The sequence below is a fragment of the Leptosomus discolor genome, chromosome 14 (assembly GCF_034619465.1).
Source record: "Leptosomus discolor isolate bLepDis1 chromosome 14, bLepDis1.hap2, whole genome shotgun sequence".
Lineage (NCBI taxonomy): Eukaryota > Metazoa > Chordata > Aves > Leptosomiformes > Leptosomidae > Leptosomus > Leptosomus discolor.
This window is the reverse complement of record NC_141404.1, coordinates 10,771,844-10,799,359: the sequence shown is the minus strand read 5'-3', so window position 1 is coordinate 10,799,359 and position 27,516 is coordinate 10,771,844. Positions and strand designations below refer to the sequence as shown.

The window sequence follows — 27,516 nt, the reverse complement described above, 5'->3', positions numbered from 1 at the left end:
CCTGTGAGACACCTGACATTAAAGATCAACTGCTATTAACGCACTTTGGAGTGACTGCTTCCAATCCCTAGTTCTATCGGAGTTTGCTGCTGTTTGGTCTGTCTGATAAAGGGACTGTATCTCACACGTACATCCACTTTTCCTATCACCTAGGCCTCATAAGAGGTATTAAGTATACACCTAAATCTAGGACTTTTTTTCCCCTTCTAACATTACTCTTAGATTCAAGAAGACATAGTGAAGTATAAAGAGTTTGTATCATAAACTGCAACACATGATGATTATATAGCCTTCTTGCATGTCTTAAACCAATTATACATGACTGCACTACGCTGAAATAGAAATTACGTTTGCAGAGCATTTTAAAAGAAAAGCTGTATCTGTTTGGTTGACTGTTTTTCCTTATGGATTTTTTTTTTTTTTAATATAAAGGGTTATTGTACATTTAACTAAGTCTTGCTGAAACACAAGAAACTGAAGAGAAGCTAGATTTTACCTGGCTTATTTGAAAACACAAAAAAGTGATATCATCAGATTTTATCCCCTCTCCAAACATCTGAAAATGCTGTTCTCCTGATTGTGATGTGTGTTATCATAATTATTTCAAGGACCAAATAAATCTAATAGTGTCAGATTTGGAAAAATTCTTTACAATTTCAGAGGCAACTTCATATGTTGCATTACATTTAATAAAATGTGCAAAAGTTCTCACCTTATTGTTACGGTAAGGATAACCAATGTGACACACATTAAATACTATACCAGGAACTACACAAAACCTGGAGGAGGACATAGACATAAAGGCCTCGTACTTTCAAATATTGGGACTTTTCTGTCAATTTTCACCAGGAAAAAAAAAAAAGAAAAAAAAGTAATTGTTTGTTTCTTCTATTGTTCCTTTCCCATTGTTTCTGTGTTAATTTATCATAGTGCTTCATTATTTCTTAGACACGTGTAGCCATCACACTAATGCAAAATTTCATTTTTTTAACAAGAGATAGTCAAGAAAAAGAAAAAATATGAAAGATGTAATATTTACATTCTTAAATTCTGCCTTGATAGCTTTATTATAGATGTAAGATTATGACATTCTGTTCCCATTGTATTTCACAAGGAAACAAAACAAACTACTGCATTGTCCAAAACATCAAAATGAATGTAATTTCTAAAAAATTAGGCTAAGGACAAAGTTCATTGTTTTCAGAATTTAAAAGGAACCAGCTTATTTCCTGTTCTACAGTACAGGAAGGATACTCTTCTGGCTAAAGCATTAAAACTGGGAATAGGAAGTCCTGAAAACAAGGGCATTATCTACTTGTGTCACACATACATTGAGAATTTAAATACAAACATTTCAGGGCTGTGGCACAGCAGTTGTGTAACTTTACAGTATTGTTACAGAAGAATTACAAAGGACAGAGACGGGAGAATGCAAAAGTAGTAATAGTAAAATGTAAGAAAGCCATCCAAAATGTACTGAGTTCCTCTGTAAACTTTAAAATACCTGCTTTAAGTAATGAATTGGATTTTCCAAGTAATATTAAATGACTGTCAAAAGTTAACTGAAGCTATAATAGTTTGAATGATTTATTTTTGGTCTTCCTTAATTTTACATGGCTCCAGGTAAGCCATGACCTCTTCTTACAAATCTCTTACTAGTAGATGCAAACTTGTACTGCTTGAAGTCTTGAACCAACTCAAATGGTGCTGTTCCACACTCCTTCCAGCAGCACTTCCTAGGCTGGGTTTGGCGTATGGTGTAGTACAGATAGCTGCGTACTTCAGTAAGTTCAGAGCATGGGTAGAGAAAGTTCAAATCTTTCTGGGTTTCTAAGTCCAAATGGTCTAATCTGTCCCCAAAAATGCAAACCACGTTTATGCAACTGTACATCCAACTTTAAAAATCCACAAGCTTTATATAAGTAAGTGTGAATTAAGAAAAAATGATGTATTGGGTCAGGCCTTAGACCATTCCTACAGAAAAACCCAAGAAATGCACATTTCAATGGAAATGCATTTTAAGCATATGATGCAATGTTACAATGTTAAGCTTCTATCCATGGGGCTACTTCTAACGATTTCTTGCTGCACTAGCATAAAGCACTGAAAAGTTCACTAATTGATGTGGTGTTTACAGGAAAGCAAAAAACTCTGATACATTCTTGTTTTGAATTCTCTTGCTCACATCCGTAAAATCACAAAAGCTCAGGGTTAGTCTTAAAACTAAATGGACGATCCCCTTAAAAATCTTAAATAAGATTTACCCATCCAAATGATGCAAAAGAAAATTTATAAACAGCATGGCAAGACTACTGTATTTCAAACCAAATATTTTTGGTCTCGAGTAGATTAAAATTTGACTTTCTTCTGTTCTTCAGTCAAACTATGCTTCCTTTTACACAACTAGGAAGCCATGGAAAGGGTTGAAACACATGTCCTGCTCTGGGCAGGAATCTCATCCATGCCATACAGCTGTATTTGGTCCAAATTTACACCATACTTAACTTTGGCTTTCTTGGAATACTAAACACGCTACAAATCTGTCTACCAAGTTTTTTACCTAGTTACAAGTCAGTTTTAAACATATGCCTCTATTTCAGGCTCAAGGTCTTCAAGAAGAATGACCCGCTCCAACGTCAGTTATGTCGAGGGTAGAGCTGATAGACATCATGTGACACAGTAAGTAAATCAGAATTAGTATTTTTTTCAATGCCATCACCTGGGACATAGTGGATCAACAAGCGAATGCTGGTATTACTGCAACAGGTGCAGGAATGTTATCACTGATGTAAGTCATCTACCAACACAGGATAGGCAAGTCATCTATTAAAAAAAATACATTTGTAGTATGTGATATTTCTAAATGTGTTAGATTTCTGATTTCTAATACGCTTTTTACTCAGACTTTTTTTTCTAAGCTTTGTCATAAACCCCATTTTGTAGGCGTAGCTGGTTCAGCTATGGTTACTTAAGCATTGCTAGTATGGTGCTTTCAAATATTCGTAAAGAGAAGTGGCAAAGTTAAATTGACCTTCGAACTACAGAATGATCACATTGTTTTGCAGAGTTGATAAGAACAATTTGAAAGCCTTCACTAATTCACCAACTTGGACAAGCTGGCTAAACTGGAAAATTATTTTGTAGGAAGCACATACACCATCCACTCTATGAAACCTACTACAGACAACAGATGCTTGTTCTTCATCTTATCAGACTTTACTTATTTAAAATTCTAAAGTAGTATCACTGCAATCTCAAATATGATGTGCACAGTCTCTGCAGGAAAATGCAGCTTGACAGTGGTTTTTTCAGGAAATTAGTTTAACTGTTAAAATTACACAGAAAGGGGCATAGTTTTGTCAGAAATTTGTTATTCATTAATTAGAGATCTGGCTTTCCCAGCTCCAGATGCTGACATGGCTCTCAGACCAAGGCTTTTCATCTTTCATATGACAAGGATCAGACTTCTATTTGGCATTCCACTACACCAAGACAGACAGTGCTCACTGTTAGGTCATATGGTTGGACTGGGCAGCCTGAACACATCCCACCAGTTCAGCATTTAGCGATACTGCATTTTCAGTTTTCATTGGCAAGTTTGTGGGAGCAGAAAATCAGAAAAGCTTCATGCTGCACTTTGCCACTACAAGTAAGCTAAATAACTACTCCCACACTTCAAATTCATATTTGCCTGGATTCCTGTAAAGTATACTTTAAAAAGAATCTGCCTGACGTACATTCAGCTGCTGAAACTTCACTTGGAAAAAAGCAAGCAAACAAACCAACCAGCCTACAAACAAATAACCCTCAAAAAACAGTGTACCAAAGTGTCTGTGTCAAGGTGCTGTCTTGAACCCTCTTTCCACAGCATTAGTAACACAGAAGTGTCGGGAGCATTCCATGTGTGAAAGAGGAAAACAGTTTGAACACTGTGAGAGCACTGGTATCGACTTGTTGAGTGTGATGCAGTTCCCACAGCTCCCTGTTTGTGCAACCTGGTATGACATGTGTCAGAAAGGGGGAATGCTGTGCCTCCCTCTGACATGACACTCGCACACAGCCCTACAGCAGCACTGTAAAAACATGCCCCAGTGGATGTGTTACTTCTCTTTGTGGCTGATGTGATTTCTGTCAGTTCCTGAAAATTAATGCTGCTTGGCCATGGCCATGATAGATGGTATTCACCCAGGATACAGGGGAGGGAGACTAAAATAAATCTATTCAGCAAAAAATAGCAGTAAGAATGTGGGTAGCTTATCTCTTAATTTTCCGACTGGTTTCAACTAATTCTTTAATGAACATTAATGCCAAATGTAGATGATGGGAAGAGCGTATCTATGATTCCTGACTTCAATTATGATCAGGTATTTGGCCTGCCTAAGCTTTGCAGAAAGAGTAAAAAATGACCCATATCCTAAGCAACGCATAGTCTTACAAGAGAACACGCAGTGGACTCTAAGGATGAGAGCAGTAAGAGTATACCTGCACGTAAACCATATGCGCTCAGATGTAAAGCTTTAGCATTTTTTAGCAAATACATGTAAAACAGTTAGTGTGTCTCATAACACTACTTGCCTACCCACCATCTGCTGACCTACACTGGGCATCACAAAGCAAATAAGGGATGATTTTGAAGTTGTCCCATGTGTATCTGGACAAGTCATAAAAACTGTGGGAGGACTGAAAAAACGAGAGACAGAAGGTACAGAATGTGCAGTTAATTCACTTATTAAATAAATATCAGGTACTTATGTATTACATAGTAAAGAAAGGACAGTCTGTAGCATGACTAACAGGGAAGCACTGCATAAGGAATACTAAAAAAGAGATGACTCACAGTTAGAAAGATGTTATAAGAAGATAATAGTTGAAGATTTTCACTTGACCAGAGCAAGGAGGTTAAACAGAAACAAAGCTGGATGAAAACCAGATGTTTGCTTTTGCAAACAACTCCAGAATTAAGAAGGTTAAAAAAGTTTGGTGTCTGTCTGGGTTTTTTTTGTTTAAATAAATATTGAACAGTTGAATGCATTCTTAAAGTTTCCAAATAGAAAGTAATTGTGAACCCTAAAAATATTATTTTTAAAAGTTAAAAATCTGCAAAAAACCTCTTACTTTTCCAAAGCAAACAGACCCGGAAAAAGCTAATATTTATATCTCAATAAAAGACATAAGGACCTAAAATACTTTTAGCCCCCACAGCAGCAACAAGTAAAAAGCAGAGGTGTTTCTACAGAAGAAATGGTAACACCTGTACATGGGTTGCATAGCTACATCTAGTCAAAGAGGATATTTGGCTTACAGGTCTGTGTGTCTGAGCAGATGGTCATACCACAGTCAGTAATGACCTTTATACTGTCATTGTAGTTAGACTGAGCCCTACAACTGAGCAGAAACAAGTTAGACTTGGATCTTTATACTGGAGATGAACCTCAAGTGGGTATGAAGGAAGGGAATCAGGAATGAGGTTTGTGAAAAGCTCAAAAGGAAATGGCAACCCACAAAAAACAGCTCAAAGAACAGCCGGAAAGATACAGAAGATAGGAGTCAGGGAAACTAAATCAAAAGATTTCAATAAGGAAAAAGTGATTAAATTCTCTTCAAAGACAAGAATGAACGATGTGAGAATAGAGCACAGCTTTGCACTTTTGACAAAGAATTGTTGATTTATTTCAGTGAGGAACTCTCTATAGAATAGAATGCAGGTTAGTTTAAATCTAATGTAATTAAATCTAATACAGATTTTGTTTATCATATATATAGAAATCCATATAGCAGAAGATTTCTAGAACAGTCAGTAACACACACAGAGTTAAATCTAATAAGGATGGATGAGGCAGGAGCACACAGCTTCCCAAAAAAAATCTAAAAACCACTAAGACATTAGCCAAAGTTGTTATACTGAACTATTTGTTGTAGTGTTTTGGGGTGTTTTTTGGGGTGTGGGTTTCATTTTGTCTTGTTTTCTTTATTACAAAGAACCCTTTACAGACAACCCAGTGTGGAATTCGGAGAAGGGAGAATTCAAAAGACCTGAGGTACTATGAAACAAAGCTCCCTACTGGGTGGTACTTACTCAGATACTGTGTTTAACAGATTGTTCTTATGGGGCAAATCCGTTCAGCTTGTTGCCTGATAGTTTACCTCTCACATTTCCACTTTTAAAAGCAGGCAGTTACCTGCATAACATCTGAAATCATAGAAGATGATCTCCAAAACAAAAGATTTAGATATGATAATAGACTGTTAACTGCTATCAGTAATACTGTTTCTTATATTTTAAGTGTATATGCAAAAGAAGGGCTACACTAACACCACTGAGAAAATCTAGTTGCTAAAAGACAACACAAATATTTTGCACTTCACAGTATCTGGCAGGAATCCTTTTTCACACTATTGCAACTCTAAGAAATTTGTCTTTGAACTACTTTTCAATAAAAGCCATGCAGAGAGAGGTCAAACTCCTGTTTTGACTGAGGGGGAAGGGAGGGTATTTTTTATTTTCAGGTCAGTGTATGATTTTAAGGTTAACACTTTAACACCAGGTGAAAAGATTCCAGAATTTCTGTGTTTTCTTCAGTTAATAAAATTATCATTAAATATCAGACACCTTATTTAATACTGACAAAACCAAAAAGCATAATCCCTCCTCACAATAAGGACACCTGGTTATCTGACTCAAAGTCGGTAGAAGTCTTCTGACTTCACTGGAGGTGTAGATTTTTCACCACCTGAAAAACTGAGTGCCAGAGGCTGGATGCTCCCACACTTACAGTTTCTTCCAGCGTTAGCATATCAACACTTCTACGTGCAAGGGAATGGAGATGATTGCACAGAAAGGAGAGGTTATCTGTTAACCAATGCACTTTACTGTTTTGAAATATATTTCTATATAGCAGTAAATTTTAAAAAGTTAATGGTAACAGTGAGTACTGTCCAGGTTCACATACAACTATGCCCTAAAGGGCCATAAAGATTAAGAACAACCAAAACAAGCAGGTCCTCGATAGCCTGCTGAAGGCTGTGCTGGTTTGAATGCAAGAAAGCTGGCACAAATAGGCCCTTAAGCAAGTACACATCACAGTCTGCGTAAGGCCCTTTGAAAGGTGAGAAATGTAGAGCAGTCCAGTCAGGTCTTACTCAGTGTGAATGGCAGAATAAGTGAAAATAAAGTGTATTATTGAATCACTTAGAACTAACAGCTATTATTAAAGCTGAGCAAGTGATTTCTGTTACAAATCTGTCATTTGTATCCTATGGAAAAGTTGTCTCAAAGTAGTACTATATAATCACAAGCACTGGAATGTAAAGAGGCCAAAAATAAATTGATAGTTGTCCTGCAGGAACAATGCTATCTACACTGATTGACAAGCTTTCACCACTGCTTCTTGTCTTGGAAAAAACCCAGAGCTGTGCAGTTCCAGCACTAACAATTCCACATCTAACACAGTTAATTACATTCCCCATTAATTTAAAATCTAATTTAAATTTTATCTTTTTGTAGAAGGTAATATGAACAGCAAATAGTTGTTGCTATTTAATAATTACACAGATGAAACAGACACTTAACCATCGAGAAGGATTTCATTAGACAGTACAGAGTTCTTTCAAATGACAGCAAGAAGAAAAAGAATGCATCAAGATTTTTTTATGTTCTGTGTGTAATCATCTCATTATTTCTTCCAAGTTAAAATCCAGTAGATATTAGCTACTGAAGCCCTTAAAACTCCAAGCAAAAATGGGAAATGCAAAGTCCAACATTCCTGCATACTCCCTTGGAAATTTCCAAGAGCAGTAGAAACTCCAGCGCAGGCTGCTAGGCTGGCTGCCATGGAAACAGACGGTGCTGGAAACAGGGCCGCTTCCCTCAAATTAAAAGCTGTTCCGCAGAAAGCCTCCATTTCTTTCTGCCAGCTTAAACCAGCTTTTCTGCAGCCAAGGTCTCTAGAACGCTGAGGCTGAAACACAGAGCAGTAAGATGTTAACAGCAGATGAACTACCGCGTCCTCCATCTGAAGTAATTTGTTAACTAGCTGTTTGGCATCAGGACTATAACATCAATACAAGTATATGAGCAGCAGGGCGGCAGTGAAGTAGAAGGGTGAATTTTATCAGATGCTAAGTGGACTATAGACGCGATCTAAGCATCAGCTTTGTATTAGAATTCTGGACCAACCTCACAGCACAGGGTGACAGTTACAGAACTACAGAAATCGAGTATTAAGTACGTTGTGCCTCTTTCAGTTGTTACCCTTGCACCCCCAAACTCCATTGGCTTGGACTTAGAAGTTTATACGGCATTTTCTAAAGAGTATAATTTAGACTAAGTCAATTTTCCAGAGACAGATGTTCTGCTTTCTTTTGAGTTTCTCCCTCAATGCCATATGGGGTGTTGTACTCTATTTATAATTCATTAAATGTTTTATTGAGACAAAAATGGTTAATCTTTTCAACTAATATTTGTTCTATGAATAAAACTAAAAATTTAATAAACTGAATGTTTTGTGTAATAAGTAAAAGAAAGAGTAGGTGTTCTCCAAGGTACACATTTCAGGAAGGTTATGGAATACGGTAGCTAGTTTGCTCCTGGCATTACTCATTCCACAAGTGTCCAAAGTCTGAAATCTGGGAACGCAGATTTTTTTTCATTTATATGGCATATCAGAGAAGCAAGGCAGGCAAGGGAAAAGGCATGAAAGTATTTAGCTAGCTATAATTTGTTGGAAGTGATTCTAAATAAGTTGTACAACATTTTAAAGACAAAATGCATTTAAAACTGTGGTAGTTGCCTCCTATCAGCCTGAAGATGGTGATACAGTATGTCACAGACTCTCAATTTAAAAAAAAAAAAAATTCATCATTAACTAAATCAGATGTCATCTGAACATGAGCGAATATGTGACACTGGGTTCAGCCTTCAAAATTTTCACATATGCCAGGGTATCATTTAAAAGAAGAAATACATTATTTTTACTTGTTTTTATAAAAAAAATCCTTACATATTTTTATATAGAAAGCAATGTTCTTTTTTCCCATTATTGTATATGTGATTTTTCTGCTAAGGCTATATACAAAATAATTAAGAAGAGTGAAACAGCTTCTGATGCACACGCATTTCAAGCAATTATTCAGTTATACTTTCATTTCAGCTTAGAAATGTTCTGGATAAATGTAAAGCATGTGAGTGAGGGAGACTACTGAGGGCCATTTGACATAATCTCTTCAGAATTCTGGAAGGAAACCCTGCAAGACCTCCAAATCTTTTAAATTATACCACTGTAATTTAAAGCTTTTGTCCATAAGCCAGTAACGATGTACACATTAACTGTTTCCAGAAGTAAGATCATCATACTGAAAGTAGAAAATGAAAAGCTAGATGGGAAAGATAGCTAACGTAAACTTAACATTTGAAACAAAAATACAACGCATAACAAGATCATCAGCTGAGAAGCTTAAATGACTGGGCTATAGGACAATCTGTATTGTATGCTATTGCTATGGAACATGTTGCTTAGAAACAAGCCAGAACATACACAAGCTTCCAAACAAATTATTGGAGTGTCTGCTGGGATGAATATATATATACACACATGTATATGTAAAAAGCAATATCTATGCTTTTCACAATTCCGTTCAAATCTTTAAAATGAGAAAAATCAGTACTATCCCGGGTAGAAAGTCTGAATAAACTAAAGCTTACGTTTCACATATTTGTAAATTGCATACCTTAAGTATATTAACAATAATTACATTTTCTACATCTGCAAGTATTCCTCTACTTAGTACGTTCTTCTGTTTTTTTAAAAAATAATTTTCATTTCCTCAAATACTACTATCAGCCAGGAAGTGTTCTATCAAGGAACTCATGAAACTTGGGTTTAAATTCTTGTTCTACTACAGACTTGCTTTGTGATAATTCGGAGCATATTACATTGAATGATGACAGATGATTTCCAGCCAAGTTCTCTCGAGAAGGTATTACCTCCATTTTCCATGCTTTTCCTAGGGACAGTAGAGCCAGCAAACAAAATGCATACCCAAGCAGATCCTCCAACTCACGAGATTACACATTAATTCAAATCACTGAGGAAGGTGGATTTAGATTTACACCAAGATGCCTGATTGCAAACGGGGATGTAAGCAATGGCATTGTGTCAGCTCTGCCATGTAGACAACATCAGGTTTCTGCAGATGCTTGCTCAGTGGATGAGTCAGATTGTGACAGTGAAGCTGCTGCATTAAGAAGGACTTTGCATTAAAAAGGCTGAGGTACAGACGTGTTTTGTTGGATGCTTTGTGAAAGGAAAGAAGCAACCTCCAGCATAGCAACAAAAAGACAGTGGTTTCAGTGCGTGGTTTCATAACTTAGTATGATCTAAAACAGGATTACTGATGAAAAGACAATGGTCTCTTCCTCCCTCCAACCCCAGCTGCTTCTGTTGCATCAACACTGGCAAAGATGCAGCCTGTCAGGTCAGTGCTCTGATCTGGTTGAAAACTAACAGTCTAAACAAACAGTCTTCAGCAATACCTGTTCACTCACTTCAGGGTTGTGTAATTGCTAATGCCAACACAAGAAAGAGGCTGGCAGTAAGCAGGGTAGGGCTGGATGAGTCTACAGCTACTTTTGCAGCAGCAATCTTAATCCTAACCCTTTATAAAACCTTCAAGAAATGTAGTCGCCATAGCAAGTTTTCTTAGAATTCCTGGTTAGCCACTGTGTCCTCTAATTGTATACAGACTACATACAAAATCAAATTAATACATTGTGGCCTTGGTTTATCAAAGTATTTAAGCATGTGTTTATTATAATGGGATTACCATATATTTATTAGTCATTTAAGTGCTACACTGAAGAAGAAAATTTTGCCGAATAAGTGCTGATTTACTTGTAAGACATACAATTATCCCACTGTCATTAAAGAGACTGTTTACATAAAGTTAAGAATTTTAACACAGCCTGACAGGATCAGTACACTGAATTTATAGTGCTTCCTTTATTAACTAGGAGGACAGGAACAATGCATTTTTTCCCTCCAGTATTTTTCTCATTACATGTGTCCCAAGAAACACACCACACAGACTGCCACTGATAAGGGGTCATAAAAACACCACATAACAAAACTTAAAGCTTTTTAAAAAACACCAAAAAACAACAACAAAAAAAACCCTAAAAAACCCCCAACCACCAAAACCAGCAAACCAACAGTAGAACCTTTTAAGTCTAACATGCCACCGCAGGAGAGCAGCAGAGGTCAAGAGTATCACCAATACTCAACATGCCAGCAATAGCAGGAAATCTGTTAAATAAACAATTCTCATGCAGTATTGATTTGATTGCAAGGGAGGAAGGGAAGAAATCCTTCCTGGCTTAATCTGGTAATCTATTAACCAGACAGCATGAAGAAATTTCCAGTAAGCACCTGAAAAATCCCTGTGCTTCACTCGTTCCACCCTGTATCCTGTTTCTAGCACTTGCCAGCCTCCAGTTCCTCACAAAACAGTACAATTAAAAAGCAATACAAATCCAGGAAGGAAATTATGTTTCAAGGTGGAAAGAAAATTTCCTTCCTGGTTAGGTTTGTGGTTTGGTTTTTTTTTTCCTCTCCTTACAGTAACCTGCAGGCAACTGGTAACTTTGAAGCTCAGATTAATATACGAAAAATACAGTGCAAACAAACTGTGATCAAATCTCCTTTTAAATCCCACCCGAGACAGCATCATACTGATTTGTTTCGCCAGTTTAAGAATGTGTCTTCAAGAGTTCTGCATGGTCATACACTCTTACAGGAACTCATCAATCTTTATATTAAAAACAAGGCAAGACTTTCTAAATTCACTTCACTCCTCAGTTAGAAACCACCTAATCTGCAGCCTAAACATATTCCTACTTCCTCATATATGCATTGCTGATGATACTCTTTTACTAACTGTATGCACAATGATGTCCGGGTTTCATTTAAGGCTTTTCACTTGAATTTTCTAGATGTTCTGGGCACTTACTTGACATTAGAAGTCAATGCTACAGGAATTTCTGAAAAAGCTGTTTAGTTAGCACTGTATGGTTAGCCTGAGAGCCAAAAAGTATTTTTCTTCCTTACTCATACAGAAGGTAATTTCAAAAAGACAGATAAAATTAAGAACTGTTTTCACAGAACAGACAATTTGAACAATAACGTATGAGTTGTTTACAAGAGAGTAGGGTAATTAAGAGGATTTGCTCCTGCTCTATAGGATGCTACAATGTATATCTTCTAAGAGTATTCATTAGCCTAAGCAAAGAAAATTCATCCTCCTCAATCTAACCTTCCAATGCCCTTAATATTAATTTGCTGAAGACAGTGTTGGGATTTGTGTTTCCATCAAAAGTCTCTTTCCTTATAAAGAAATACTAAGTAAAAAAAAAAAAAAACAACAAAAAACCTGCACCTAACAATTCTCATAAGGTACTCATTGATGAAATAAGCACACTGTGCTATCTCTGGATTTTCAGATTCATCAAACCTGTGTAAAACAGATTATGAAGCAAAGGCTGTAGCACCTTCTGAATTACTTGAAGTCTATGTACTTCATCTGGATTTGCCAATAGAATTCCATTTTTAAATATTGCAGCTTTAACCATTCACAGATGGTACTTGTAAGTATTTTTGTGTCCTAACAAAAAAAGAGATGATGATTCAGGTGGTAAAACCAGTCACATAGGGGTTTGAATTAAAGGAAAAAGGGGAAAAAAAAAAAAAAAAAAAAAGACATTTAGAATATACTCTTCTGTACAATAAGAAGTGTTTCACTGTTATTCATAGTGTTATTTAAATAGGATGACATTAACAACTGCAATTGAATTTTTAAAAATTTACAAAATATCTGAACTACATATTTTGCAGCAGTATAAACTTAAAAGGTGAAGCTCTGTTTTAGTCTTTCTAGATGCACATCAAGCAGAATTGCAATGTTTTCAATAATTCATTCTATATAATACCAGTAAGAAAATGCTTGGGTTTTCTGAGCTTTAGAAAGAGGAAAGGCTGGAAGAAGAGATCCTGTAAGTCACTCATACTCTCAGAAAGAGGTTCATTATTTTAATTATTAGGCTGCCAAACTTAGGAGAGATAGAAGGATAAGCAATATTCACTGGGGAAAAGTGAAAATGGAGAACAGGTACTAAAACAGAGAAAAGGAAGCAAAAAACAGTGACTGTGGAAAACAATTATACCTTCTTTTACGCACCGAATAATTTAAACTCTGAAGTATTCATGAATTTACACTGGAAGAGTGTCCTATAATTGCAGGTTTTTTGCTACTCTGACAGACCATCATCATTGTAATGTACATTCTTTCATCCACTTTCTACATAAGTGACATATTCAAAGAAGGCTGAAGATAATGATTACCGTGGTTACTTATTAGCCCACCTACACTATCCACCATGCTCATTTTTTCACGTCTCCCCTTTATTTCTTGGTAGCTTAGATTAGTTAGGGTTTTTTTCCCCCCAGTATTTCCCACAACGGTACGCTTACTCCTCTGTCCCTCTGAACTTCCGCGCCTTCTTTTTTTGTTCCAGTTGCCCTACAGAGCTTCAGAGGTAGCAGCAGCAGGTTTAACTGGGCCTGCTTGGAGCTGCAAGGCAAGCACCATGAAAAAGAAGCCACAGATGGCCCCTTCTCTGCAATCACTGTCTTTCAATCACTACTTTCCTGTGTAAAGAAAACAGAGCTGTTATGCTCTCAGCCACAGCCACATGCATCAAAGCTCAACCTCTTATTATCTATCTTTCCAAACAATGAGAAACCTCTGGTATCAGTACATTGTATTAAAAAATCGGTGTTTTCTCCAGCCCTAACTTGGACCAAGTAAAGGGGTTTTTTTAAAATAAGCTGTTAGTTACTGAATTCAATAACGAGTATGGGCTATCTTTTTGCTATTTTAAACACTATTAAGATCCACATTTAAAAACAAATAAACAAAACCCCAAAACAAAGCCAGCATTTCAGTTCTGAGAAAGGCACAATCTCGTGTAGAAGGGGGAAAACCAGCAGTCTTGCCACAACACCAAGGAAGAAATCTCTGAATCACCAGATAATCCAGAGGTATCTGGAGTAAAAGCCAAGGCAGAGTGCTGTAAAAGGAATGAAGGAATTTTGTCTACAAATAGTTTGTTTCTGATTGATGAAGAAGTTGGAGTCTGAGTCTTGAACTGCAAAGAGCCTGGTATGTTAACATACACAGTTAACAAACTGTTCTTTGCAGGGCTGGCTGACCTCAAGAGGTCTCATCCTTCTCCTCCTTAACCTGGACCAGCTAGAAGGAGTAAGACAACTTCTATGTCTCAGCAGTATTATTGCCACAGCCTAAAAAATACTACTTTAAATGAATCTGGTATAGTACCATTTGTCAGCTTTAAATAACGGTCCAAATATCTTCAGACTATTGCTGTTTTACAAACTAATGCTTGTGCATTGTATCCATTTAATGCACAGTCTAAAACCAATCATTTAAGGAGACACAGCGTGAACTGAAAAGCATACATCTGGGAAGCAGAGTCAAATCTAATTTAAAGGAGGAGAGGAGAAGGGAGTTCTGGAGAAAGACCTCGCAAAGCACTGTTGAAAATGAGGTAGTAATACATGCCTAAAACTAAAGGTTTGTGGGGTTTTATTTTTAATAGTGTCATATTTAATGCCATTTATTTCATTATATTTATTTCAGTAGTGACATTATGAAGCATTTTATGCAATATTCACAGGACAAATTCAGAGTACTTCATGAATTCAGCACTAAATGCTACTCTGGAAAAAGTACTTAATCACTCATTTCTCTTCATACTACGATTTCTATCAAGCTATTGTCATCGTTATTTTAATAGGTAAATTCTAAATTTAGCTTTTAGGAATTTTTTTACGAGGGAAAACAACACCTCATTTAATGTACAAAAATTCTTCCTGACATACAGCATTACACCACAAACGCTGGTGAACTGAGTGCCCAGTACTTCTGCATTTTCTGTGCCCCAACCAGCAAGTGACTGACCTTCCCTGAGACTTTTCTGGCTGTTCCCCTCAAGGCATTCCTTCTCCTTCAGCGGCTTCACATCCCCTGCAGGTAAAATCTCGGAGAAGCCCTGTTGCTGCTTCTTGGAGCTATCGATCATGATGAGAATCCTTTAGGAGAGCAACATCCAGCACAGGAAAAAAACCCCACTGATTTGTCACCCAGCAGCACGCTGCTGTCCCGAGCGCTGCTTCCAGGTCCCTTCTCCTACTAAAGGAGCGATCGCGGCTGCGGGCAGCCGAGCGCAGCCATCGCCATCGCCACCGCTGCCGGCCGGCCCGCCGCTCCCGCTCCCGCCGCCACCGCCGCTCCCGCCGCTCCGCGCCGCCGCCCGGCCCGCCCAGAGCCCGCCTCTCCGCGCGGACAACCCGCCCCTTTCCCGCTCGTTCGCGTGCTTCCTCCGCCCGTCCGTGTCTCAGCGTGCGGCTCGACGGTCCCGCGTCTGACACCGGATGAGTCAGGCCGTTAAAAATAAACCCAGCAGTGGCTGAAGGAGCAGCGCTCGCTGATACCCAAGACAAACCGCTGCTGAGGACTCGCTTTGCCTTCTCCGTTCCCCCAGAACTCTGAACGCTGCTGTGGGCAGCAGAAATCCTTCATCTATGCCCGCCTGGCACATTCATTACTCATTATGTTCCACCAGTAAACAAAGCTGCACACTGGCATTTGAAAGAGTTAAGTTGAGGAACCTTCCCACCTGCCCCAGCCCCAGGCCTCGTTTCAGAGACATTTATCTAGCAAAGCTAAGTGGGAAAACCAGTGATTACTTCCATGTCTTTCCTTTCAGTATAAGAGAGATTCTGTTCCTTGCTGTAAATATCTAAACCCCAAGTATTTTATTATTTTCCTTTTTGCATTACAGTTACATATCTCATTATTCCCAGCAGTTTTAGCACTATTTCCTCCCACAGCTTCTGATCTGCCATTCTCTTCAGCATATCCCATTTATCTTCCATGAGTCATCAACTTCAGTGTCGATCTGCAAGATTTTGGGGAAATGGAACCCCTCTAATTATCTGGCCATAAGGGAGCAGCAGACTAGTTTGTATTTCATGTACTTTGAGAAAACAAACTATACATAATTTAAAGTAATCACTCCATGTTAACGAGTAACTCTAGCAGGTGCATTTCCCCTTTCCCTTTGGCCTAATAATGCTACCACTATACATATATTCCACACTCCTACTTCAGATGCTAAACCCTTCAGCCTGAAATCATAAAGGACATTTCCACCCAGGAAAACTTTCACTTTTATGGCATCAGATTTGAAAAGTTCTATATACAATAACAAACACCTGTTGCAGAATTTTTAAAAGTGGAAACTAGAAAAAAAAAAAATCATCTTGCCTCTTCAGATCTTTCTACAAGACAATCATTCAACACGGACTCTTCAACTTAACAGTGCACTCCGCAGGACAAGCAATTGATCTCATGGGGTGTGGGGCTGTGTGACACAGCCACAGGACTCGAAAGCCTCTCCCTGTCTTCCTACTGCTGGGAGAAGGGAGACCTAGATCTACCCAGAGCTGCAGATTCAAAGCAGACATGAGGTTACTAGGCTGTTATCAACTTCTTGACATCTAAGGAGCTGGGATAACAGGCATAAATTATTTGAGGCAGCTTTCTCAGCCTAAAGATTTGTTGTTTGCAAATCATTTGTATAAAAATTATCAGCTTAAATTAATTTTGCTTAAATACAAATCATAGACTATTCCAATACATCTGCTTTTGCAGTGATTTTTACTGAACACGAAAAAAATAATTACCGCGCAAGAACTCCTTCATAAATCAAATGAACTTCCTCACTGCCTGCAGCCAGAACACTTACTATGTATAACAAACAAAATTACTGTTGAGAAACTGTACACAGTCAGAAAAAAAAAAAAATCCAGACAAACAGAATACAAACACATACTGCTTAAGAAACCCGTATGAAAATCTGACACAGTCAACAAACAGAATCTCACACGGTTATGGATATATGCGATTATAACTCCACATTTTTCTTGTACAAACAGAGAAGTTAACAGTTCAGATGGATTAATTATATTCTAAAAGTACAGCAGAAATAGTTTTATGAGTGGTCCCTTCCAACCCAAACCATTTTATGATTCTATGATTTTATAAAACAAGAATGATTAAATTCTTGTGCAGACTAGGAAAGATGAATGGTCAAAATGATGGTGTATATTTTCCATGCAACCAAATACTGTAGTTGCCAATAACTGCTATAAAATATTAAATAGTTGGGGTAGGGGCAGACATAACTGAATAGGAAGAAAAGATACCTTGGAAGAAGAAAATAAGCTTTTTTTTAGCTGCAGTTATACTGAATATTAAGAATGCCTAAACATTCTGCCCAGGGAACAGTTTCTCTTAAATCCCTGCACAAAGAATGACATTTATTCTCCACGTCATGAAAAAAAGACTTATATTCCAACAACATCTTGTTTTCTCAGTAGTCCTGAACTTACATTAATCCAGGCTCAACTGATAATTTGGATATACTGGTTACTTGAATGATCAGCAACATAGTTCTACTATTTTTAGTGATAAGGCTTCAAAGAAAAAATAATCACCATGTCTGTTAGAAAAGTCTAAAATTCTGAGACAGTTTCAGAGGCACCTGGGGGCATCTCTCAACTACCAGCTCAGTAGCTATAGTTGCAGCACTGTAACACAGGAAAAGTGCACGTTTTTATAAGCGACTCTCTCACATTCCTAAGAACTGTACTAGAAGGACAGAACCACTGACAGCGGGTTAGCACACTGAAGTACTGAACTCATCTGCTAATGAACACTCAGTTGTTCAAAGGTGCCTTCCAATCACGAGCAGGTCCCATGTGAATCAAGGCAAAGTGCCTCCACGAGATCCCCACAGCGCCAATCCACCTGCCATTTAAGAGCTCCCTTACTCCCCGCTAAATGAAATAAATCTGTAACTCTCCTAGAACAGTTCATGTATGTTCTTGCCTTTGACTGCTAAAGCGCCATACCTACACTTCTCAGAGTACTTACGCACTTTCAAATCTGACAGTAATTTTTTAAGCTTTTGCAAAATAGCAGAAGCCCTGTCATCAGCCACCAACACCATGTTGATATGTTAAACGCAGTTCCTATGTTTGGATAGTATCTGTCTTGAAGGTCATTGTTTTGACAGATAAAACCTGCTTTGTACAGGAGCTACTTTCACTGTTGGTTTTAAAGCATCCTAACTCCACATTTAGCTTAAAAGAACTGGTAAAAGACTTCAAGGGTGGGAACTTAATACTTTCCAATTCAAAGAACTCATTTTGTCCTATAACAAAAAATCCTTTAGAATAAGTGTTAGTGAAACACTGGCAACTTGTCTGTTCTTCGACTACTCTTTAAAGCCTTTTCTTTGTTTTAGCAGTTATACATTAAATACAACACAGTCCATGAAATATAAAATATATACCAAAAAAGCTGAGGTCTTTCAATTCCATTTGCAGTTCGAAATGCTTTTGATTTCAGTTTCTAGAAGGCATCTGGGATTTGGATTGTCATTTGAAACTGATAGCATTATTGAAAAACAGACCAAAATTTTTCAAATTGATAAATTTTCATCTTGTCTTTCTGCTGCTGACTGTGTACTTAAATACAGAAGGTTTCGTAATAAAGAGAACTACTAATTTCCAAAGTAAACCACTGGATGTATAACCTCTCTGATTTGAACATGTACCTAGTTCCAAAGAGCTATTTTTATCAGTATAAATAGCTAAATGACACTGAGGATCATACAGAAACCTATAATGAGGTAAAAACAAAACTGTGGCTGAAACACTACTTTCTATCAAACAGCAAAACATAAATATCTCTTTCAGCTAGAAGAAATCTTAAGCAGTGCATCTTGTATCTTTCAATTACAGGTTTAAACCCAATTACAAACAGCATCAGCCTATCAAAACCAAATGTTGAAGTACAAAATATACAACAAGCTTTTAGTTTCAAGAAAAATTAAATGTTAGAATTTGCACCTTCAGAGGGCAGAAGCACCTGTCATTTTAATGTTAATTTATTTAAGTTGTATATATTGTATACAAGTGGGAGAAATGAAGAAAAAAGGCTTCAAAATGGAAAATCCCTGCCAGTTCCATAAACCAGAATCGAGTAACATCTCATTCAACAGCAATGTATTCCACAAGTTTTTCATAAGTATGTTTGCTTTTAGTCTAAGGTAATCAATGTTTTTTCCTTCCATCTTCCCGCCACACAGACTTTCAAGTGTCCTCCCAACCTTTAGTCTACAGAAAAAGCATTCTTTAAAAAGAGGAACTGCCCAACAGATACTCGCCAAAATCACATCGTACAGGAGGAAACAATGCAGCAACACTGTACCCTCCACAGTGCCTGCTTCTCTGCTCAGAATACACCTGTTATCTTTTTAAGTATCAGTGATCTGATGAGTGAGATCTCTAACTGTGAGCCACTTCACAACCTCATTAAACATGATGTAACTAAGCAACAATTGCTTTAACAGTACATTCCAGCTCTTCACATCATATGGAGCTCATTCCTTTGCAATTCCATAAAAAAACCCACAAAACAAAACAAACCCTACAGATGAATTTATAGGAAAAAAAAAAGAAAAAAAAGAGAAAAAACCCCAAAAAATACACACACGCCCCACCCCCCCCCCACTGCCAAACAGCCTTAGGTATTTAATCCGTATCATCTATTTCACTGCCACAAGATTCTGAAGTGGGGGAAAAACAGCTTAATTACTCAAACATTTATTTCATCTTGGCTTTATGCACATCTTGATGAATTTCTTGGTCCATTATATTGTGTTAGGATAATCTAGTTCTTGATCATTGTGTAACAATTTCTTCACATAGGAAAATAGTGCTCTGACTAGACAAACTAAAACATTCATGTAAACAATCTGTTATAATTTCTTCTAGTACTTCTTTAAACAGCAAGAACGTTACCTCAAACCGTTACAGGCTTTTGATTTGGGGTTTTTTTGTTTGTTCCCTCCTGCTCCCAACTGCCACTTGCAATAGATTCCTATTCTGCCTTACTGTTTGTTAAATAAAAATAAAAAATTTCTATACCAGTTTGTAAGTTCTTTGCTTTGAACACATAAGACATTTGTCAAACAACTCAGCAGTAAGTGTTGTGCAGACAGTCTTATGCTTGTATTTAAGATAAATATACAAACCCAAAACATTCAAGTCTCTCATATTCTTTCGAATAATTTTTGAGATAGCGTTGTGTACCACGCTGTGACTAAGGAATTACCTCAGAAGGACTGGAGACTTCTGCCTATATTCTCCACCGCTGTGGTAACAAAGACCCAAACAACTCAAACTGTCGGCAATATCTACCTCAGTTACTCTTCCCAGAAAAATCCCAAACAGTTCAAGCGATAAGTCTGCATGTTCTACTTCTCTTTTTCCACTAAAACTCGCAGAAATTCCTTGTAAGGGAGGACATACATTGCCAGTATTCACTGTTTAAATGAAAATTCCCTACCATTCAGCCTTGCCCATATATACGTATAAATAAATAAATATTTCAAACGCGTATATTAAAAATACATTAAAAATATCTTTTTATATATATGTTTAACTGCACACATGTATACATATAATTTTTTAAAGGACAGTATTTGGTCATCCACCATGCTACCTGTGGTTTGCAAAAGGCACATATAATAAGTACGGCACACCAAGTACCAGTTCTGTTTGCACTACATTACCTTCTTGTAGGGGCTGTATCACAAACTAACGTTTCAACTATAACATATATTTAGCTAGGATTTAGTTCTAACAATTAAAGCAATTATGCAGTGGAATTTAAAATTAACTCATCAGTCTTTTCTAGCTATGCATTTAGTTATCAACAAAGAATTTCAGGGAAAAAAATGTCAGAATAAGACAGTTTGATCAAGAGATCTCTTTAAAGGAAAACATACTTCCCATATCTTCTGTAATCACTCAAATGCCAAGCCCTCTAACAGGATTTTTTCATATATACCAGATGCCTTAAATTGAGTCAGTCATAGGTCATGTCTCCCACGTTAATCTCTTCACAATAAGCAGATAATTAAAAAAAAAAATAAAATCTATAAATCAAACTAAAATGATGGAATGTTTGTTTAGAAGTTTACCAAATGGAATGACCCTGCTGGAATTCTTTCATGTAGTCTGTGAAAATGTCAGACTATATTCCATTTAAGAGGTCACAGTCCCTAGAGAGCTCTGAGTTTTGGCCTGTATGTCTTTTCACATGCTTTAATATTTGAAAATTTTTCCTTGTAGACACTGACTGATGCCCTGGGAATGCTAGGATTGTGGGAACTGGCAGTACCAATGACAAAGACAGACTTACTGGGAAATCAGTACCTACTTAGTTTGCTCTCTCATCTCATAACAGATAAGACAACATTCAAATATTTACAGGGAGATCAAAAGAATCCACACATTAAAAGACATTTGTTCTTTCTACCGACACTCTTTGTTAAAAAAAAAAATAAAAAGAAACCAACACCCAAAAACAACTCCTCCCCAAAAAACACAGCACCCCAAAAAAAAACCAAAACAGAGAGACTAATATGTATTAATTACTACATTCTGTGTGTTCTTAAACGATCACCTAGCAGAATATTTGCCCTGGATCTTCCATGGACTATCAAAACCCTAAAGGGAAGACAAATCACAGAACCGCTGAGGTTGGGAAAGCAACCTCTTGAGATCACCTAGCCCAACCCCCTGCTCAAGCAGGGTCAGCTGGAACAGGCTGCCCAGGACTGTGCTCAGTCAGATTTCTAGTATCTCCATGGACAAACATTCCACAACCTCTCTGGGCAACCATTCTTCTACACACACATTATATATACAATATACCATATAGATACACACATTTCTACCATATACTTACACAAACTGTATACTTCTGTGTCTAGATAGGTCTTTCAGAATATACTTACTTTAAGGTTTTTGGGTTTTGTTTTGGGGAGTTGGTTTTTTTGGTTGTGGGTATGTTGTTGTTAGTCAGAATATCTGTATGCTGTTGGCCAGATCTCACTGCTTTTAGCTTAGTGACTATGAAACTGCTGAATTTAAGTTGACATTTCCAATTATATTCTGTGCCAATCTACTACTTTAATCAGAACTAAGTTTTCCACTTGTTGTTCTCTAGTCTTCCCACTAGCCATCTTTTTTCCACTTTATCTCTCCCAGCTCTCTCAAGAAAATAACTTCTAAGCACAGTAACCTACCTAGGTACCATTAGGAGAGGAAAAATATGCCTAACTGCAGATCTTAAAAGGTGGAAAAAACTATCATACACAGATACAAAGAGGATGTCCCAAATTTCAGCCAATTCCCTAGTATCAAATTTGCAGCTTCAAATCTATTAACTGCGCACAGGATTAAGAATTTGTTCAGAAGCCATAAAGCTATGCCAAGAATGCATATTACCAGTGCTACATAATGAGGGAGTGGAAGATAAGAGATAACAAGCAAACTAATATACCCAAGACTCTTTTTATATGCCAGAAAAATTCCCTTGGTTCATCAAATTTATTTAAGTAATATCATTAGGTTAAGCACGATGTAGATTTCATTCAGTTATTTCGAGAACTGTCTGTCTCCCATCTGGTTCGACTGGTCCCTTAGAAGACTCAATATACACTATTTGGAGTATTTGGCTTGGTGTGGGTTTTTTGGGTTTGGGGGGGTGGGGAGGAGGGTGTTGCATCTTCACCTTAATTCTACAGTTCCCCACAAGCTCTAGTGGCCCCATAGGAAGCTGTTAATCTCATCTGACCTTCAGTGCCTCAAGGTCTTTGCTCCTGAGTATGTCCTTCTTACGCAGCCAGAGGCACTAATTTCTTTGGACTAATTTCTTCTAATAAGAGATTTTACCAGTCTTGCTTTTACTATAAGATGTTCACTGTCCCAAGGATTTTTTTCCTCACAAAACATCCATTTTAGCTTTTTTATCAGTTAGCTCAATTCTGCTGTAGAATGTTAGCCATGAAAGAGCAAGATGTAGCAGGTAGCCATGGTAGGCACATCACAACCTCTTCTACCCTCCTCCAGTACAAGACACACAACCCCAAACAGAACCAGAATGCAATCCCATATCTACACTGCTTCTGATTTTAGAGACACAGACAGCCATTAGCTTCCATTAGCTGGAACAAAACTGTTTCTCCACACAATGCAGAGGATAGAGAACAGGTGCATTCGCAATCTGAAGCGATTTATAGCCAAGACAAAGAGCTGAAGCAGGCCTACAGAGTGCTAAAGGACACACAGGAGCCAACTAGTTATCTACCCATTTTACAAGACTATATCCAGGCTCTCATCTGTGGATGACGACTGCACAAGGGTACCTTACATGTCTTTTTTTCAGAAAGTAGTAGCCACTGTCGCAAGGATTCTGGATCAGTGGGATAGTAAAGGAAGATACTGCAAAGCCAAGACATTGCTGTAAAACACCGAAGCTAGGACCTTTTCATTTGGTGTGTTACCTTGAAACGATGATTGCATGGCTCCTGACACCCAGACCTTCACGCCTACCTCTAGCAGCCCAAGTGGTGTGCTCACCAATTTTGGGAAAGTTCTAATTCAGCATGCAAAAAGCTTTGCTCATGCAGTGTTTCCTTTTTTTTTTTTTTTGATGGTATCTGCATATGCAATCCCTTCCCACCCTTTGGCTCTGAAACAGCAGGTTGGAAGGCTGCAAGCAGCACCATTCCCATCCACCCTCCGGCTGTCAGCAGCAGACAGCCCATCCTTCCCTCCTTTGCCACCTCCTGGCTTGCAGACAGAAGCTTGTGAAACTGTGGTACAGTGTGTGGGTAGCATATTGTTCTGACTAGTACTTCAGCTGTGCCACGCTGCCTGCCACTCTGTCATTCTTCCTCCACTGCAGTCCGACTAACCAACACCTAGTCATCAATTTTCTCCCTCCTGCTCCCAAAGAAGAGCCTCATCTGTGTCACTTTTTTCCTAGCCCAACCACTGTCCTTCCTAAGGACACAGCATCTTGACTAAGAAAGCAAAACCAGTGTACACAACCTAGCATCCTTCAGGCAGGGATGCAAACCAAGAGCCTCTTAAGGCCATGGCATTCTGCTTCCCAACCTCCATTTAAGTGAGGAGCCCAACTGCTCACATGACAGACATGGACTATACACCAGTGGTTGCCATTAGGCTGCCAGAATCACAGGCATGTCTTCAGTGTCCACTCAGTAGGTGACAAGCGTGAAAAGCAGAATCAAGGAAAAGATAACTTTTGCTGCTTTTTGGGAAGTGGAACAAGAGTTGGCCTTCAGAGAACAGGCACGATAATATGCTGCAATAAACAGCGCACAAGTTTACATGATCCCTGCATTGTACGTATTGCCTAATTATCCAGAAAGATGCAGACTAATGAGAAACTGAAATTAGTTTCATTAGTAACCCAGTATTGCACGCAGCCGTTAACTGGAAAATAGCTCAAAAGAAAAGACGGAATCTTAAAATTGGGACAGTCCATACAACATCCTGGAAAAGCGATCTTTTGTTATTACACCAAATATATATATACAAGGTTAACTTCTATAAACAGTTTGTTGTTCTAACCCCAAATAATTAAAGTGTTTGCTTTAGAGATGGTTCAGTTGAAGTATTTCAGCCCTGCAATAAAACCTTTATCTAGCAAATTGTCTTGAAAATTCCCATTACTTGCCCTGCTATTAAAATATGAAACATTAATTGACTAGTATTTGTGTTTCACAGACTTGTTAGTATGGAAGACATCTGTCTGAAAAATTATGTTTGAGCAGACAAGAATATATTGCTGCCCTTTCCTCTCTCTCTCCAAAGAAATTATCCATTTGTTTTTATTCAGGGAGTAAACACTTGCATGTAGTAAATGGCTGGAGAATCTTGAGATTATATTGCCCTCCAACTGTTTGTTATTGATCTTCTGCTGGAAGTTACAACCTCTTCAACAGCTGGCAGAGCATATAAGTGTTCCTTTGTCAACTGAAAGGATGACAGTTCCACTGCAGCTTAACCTAAACCATGAGATTTTGCACCAAAAATCACTGAGCTCTGCTCAGCTGAACTCTTATGCTAGTTTTGCTGTGTAAGTGTGATCTCTGGGGGCAGATAGGGCAGGGGAAGAGGAGTCAAATGTAAAAAAAAGGACAAAGTAGTAACATCTCAAATGACTGTAGCTCACCAGGCATGCACTTGCAATTTCACTGTAGTTTCTCTTACCCTGCTGTGATTACCTCCATGGTAAACAAAGCCAAACCAAAGCATCAGCCTCCCACACTTCTAGAGTCATTGGAAAACCTGGAAATGAAGTTTCAAGTGCAAGCCCGCTTAACAACACTAGGCGTAACAATACTATAATAATTCAGCCTTCTACTGGACTACTGCCAAAAGACTGATTCAAGTAAACAAAAGGTTTAAAGGATCACTACCAAAGCTCACAGTAAGCATAATGCTTCCTGCATAAAAATATTCAACAAAAAAACCCTCAAACATTTCAGAATTTTTTTATTAAATGCCACCATATATCTGTGTACTGAAATCCCTTGAGCTTACAGACTTTATAAAATAGTGACATGTTAAAATACTCCTGAAGAAATCCAGTTTTGGTAAAAAGTAAAAATAAACAGTAAGTATTAACGCTACTTTTAATATGAATCCATCAAGTCCAAATTTTACTTTTACAAATTTTCTTCTGACTTTCATCATTTCTACAAAAAATGTACTTTTAACCAAATTAACCAAAATTACTAAATCTGAAATTATGGGTGAACAATAGTTTGAGTGCTCTGGAGGATGACAGTGCGCAAACCTCTTTTTGTTTTTTTTAAGATTCAGACCTAATTCTTCCTGATGCTTACTGTAACAGTGGAACACTTTTTCCCTAAGTTGCCATGCCAACATCAACAACGAGGAAAGATACTGGAAAGATTCCCAAAATGTAAATCTTATTTTTCTTCTGTTGTTCAACCTTAAACTATGCAGCGAATTAAACTTTCTGGGATACAATGCGAAACTTCAATTCTGTATTATTTTTGCAGAAAAAAAACCCTGTTATTGATAATTTTCCCTTTTTGCCTGACAATAATACAACTCTCAAAAATATTTAATTAATACTTCTATTATATACTAGCTGTGGTTTTAAAACTACTTAAAAAGACAAACTCCATTCTATACACCTCAACAAAGTATGCCAGCTGGTGTTTTAGAGTCAGACTTACAAGCTGCCATGGCAGGTGACGCTTCAGGACAGATTTTATAACAAACGCTGTAGCACTCTACGTAACGTGGTTTGGGAAGAGCAAGTGAAGAGAGTCCATTCATGTTATTTGTAGAAATCGAACAAACACCATTATGGCCATAGAAACATTTAAGCAATGTAGAGAAAAGCAGAACAGTCACTTTTGCACTCACCATTCTTCCGTTCATTGAGAGGAGGAAAGTACTGACTGGGTTGCAAAGAGAGTTCCTTAAACTCATGCGCAACTGCTTCGCTATGAGGACTAGGAGCAAGCCGTGTTAGTGATCCGGAGTCGTCCTCAGCATCCGCTGTCCCCAAGTGATCCATTGTGTTAAATTGTCTGGAGACAGGGAGAGCAAACAGTCTCTTAATCACAAGACAGTTGATAAAATTAATAAAGGAAAAAAAAAAAGTCGCATAGACACATTTTTTCATTCGTTTTTTGGGTTTGGTCAGTTCCTTTGCACACAAAATTCAACTTTAAACTGATATACACATTATCTACTAATTTTCCACAAATATTACAGCACTGCAAAAATATAGTTAAGCAATGTATTTACAAGCAATTTAACAGTCACTTGGTTCTGAGAAGCAGGACAGTTCCTCTGCTCACTTTGACAGAAAAATTGCCATGTTAACACTCAAAATGGATGTCCAGAAGCTCCTGTGCCCTGCCTTCTAGCAAGTGACACAGCCTATTTATCAGCAAAACATTCTTTTCTTTCAGTAGCTTATATCAGGGAATGCTGAATTAACATAACATACAAATGGCTTTTAATATTTTGAAGCACTGCACAACTTCCATTTGGACCAAAAATCAACTTTGGTATTAATACAGGACTTCATACCACCAAAAATCTATATTAGAACTAGTTAATCTTGAATCTCTGCAGCAAGTAAGGCTTTTTGCCACAGTTTTTTTCAAATTAATTTTATTACATACTAACTGCTTATTGTAAAATACTCTACAGAGTGGAATAAAAGTCTCAATTTATTATTTCGTTCCTTTCTATCATTACTGTGGTACTTAATCTACAGTAACGAGAGACAAAAGTATGAATTACTGGTACAGGCTTTTTATAGCTCACAGAACTCTTTCAAGTCATTAAAATTTCAATAAATCAATCTGGACTTTAGTGAGGTCCATTCCTGGATTCTTGGAGACTCGAACAATATGAAATATTAAAACTTCATGAAGAGCCA

General features: G+C 37.6%; 1 protein-coding gene across 1 annotated transcript in view; it reads right to left on the bottom strand.

The window, feature by feature from the left end:
- The window catches only part of MRTFB (myocardin related transcription factor B), a 56,324-nt gene extending 29,678 nt beyond the window's left edge, over positions 1–26,646 (bottom strand). The window contains exon 1 of the mRNA XM_086472875.1: positions 26,487–26,646. Coding sequence (XP_086329001.1) covers positions 26,487–26,640 — 154 coding nt within the window. The 5' untranslated portion in view covers positions 26,641–26,646. The remainder of the gene's footprint in view (positions 1–26,486) is intronic.
- Positions 26,647–27,516: the final 870 nt, after the last annotated feature.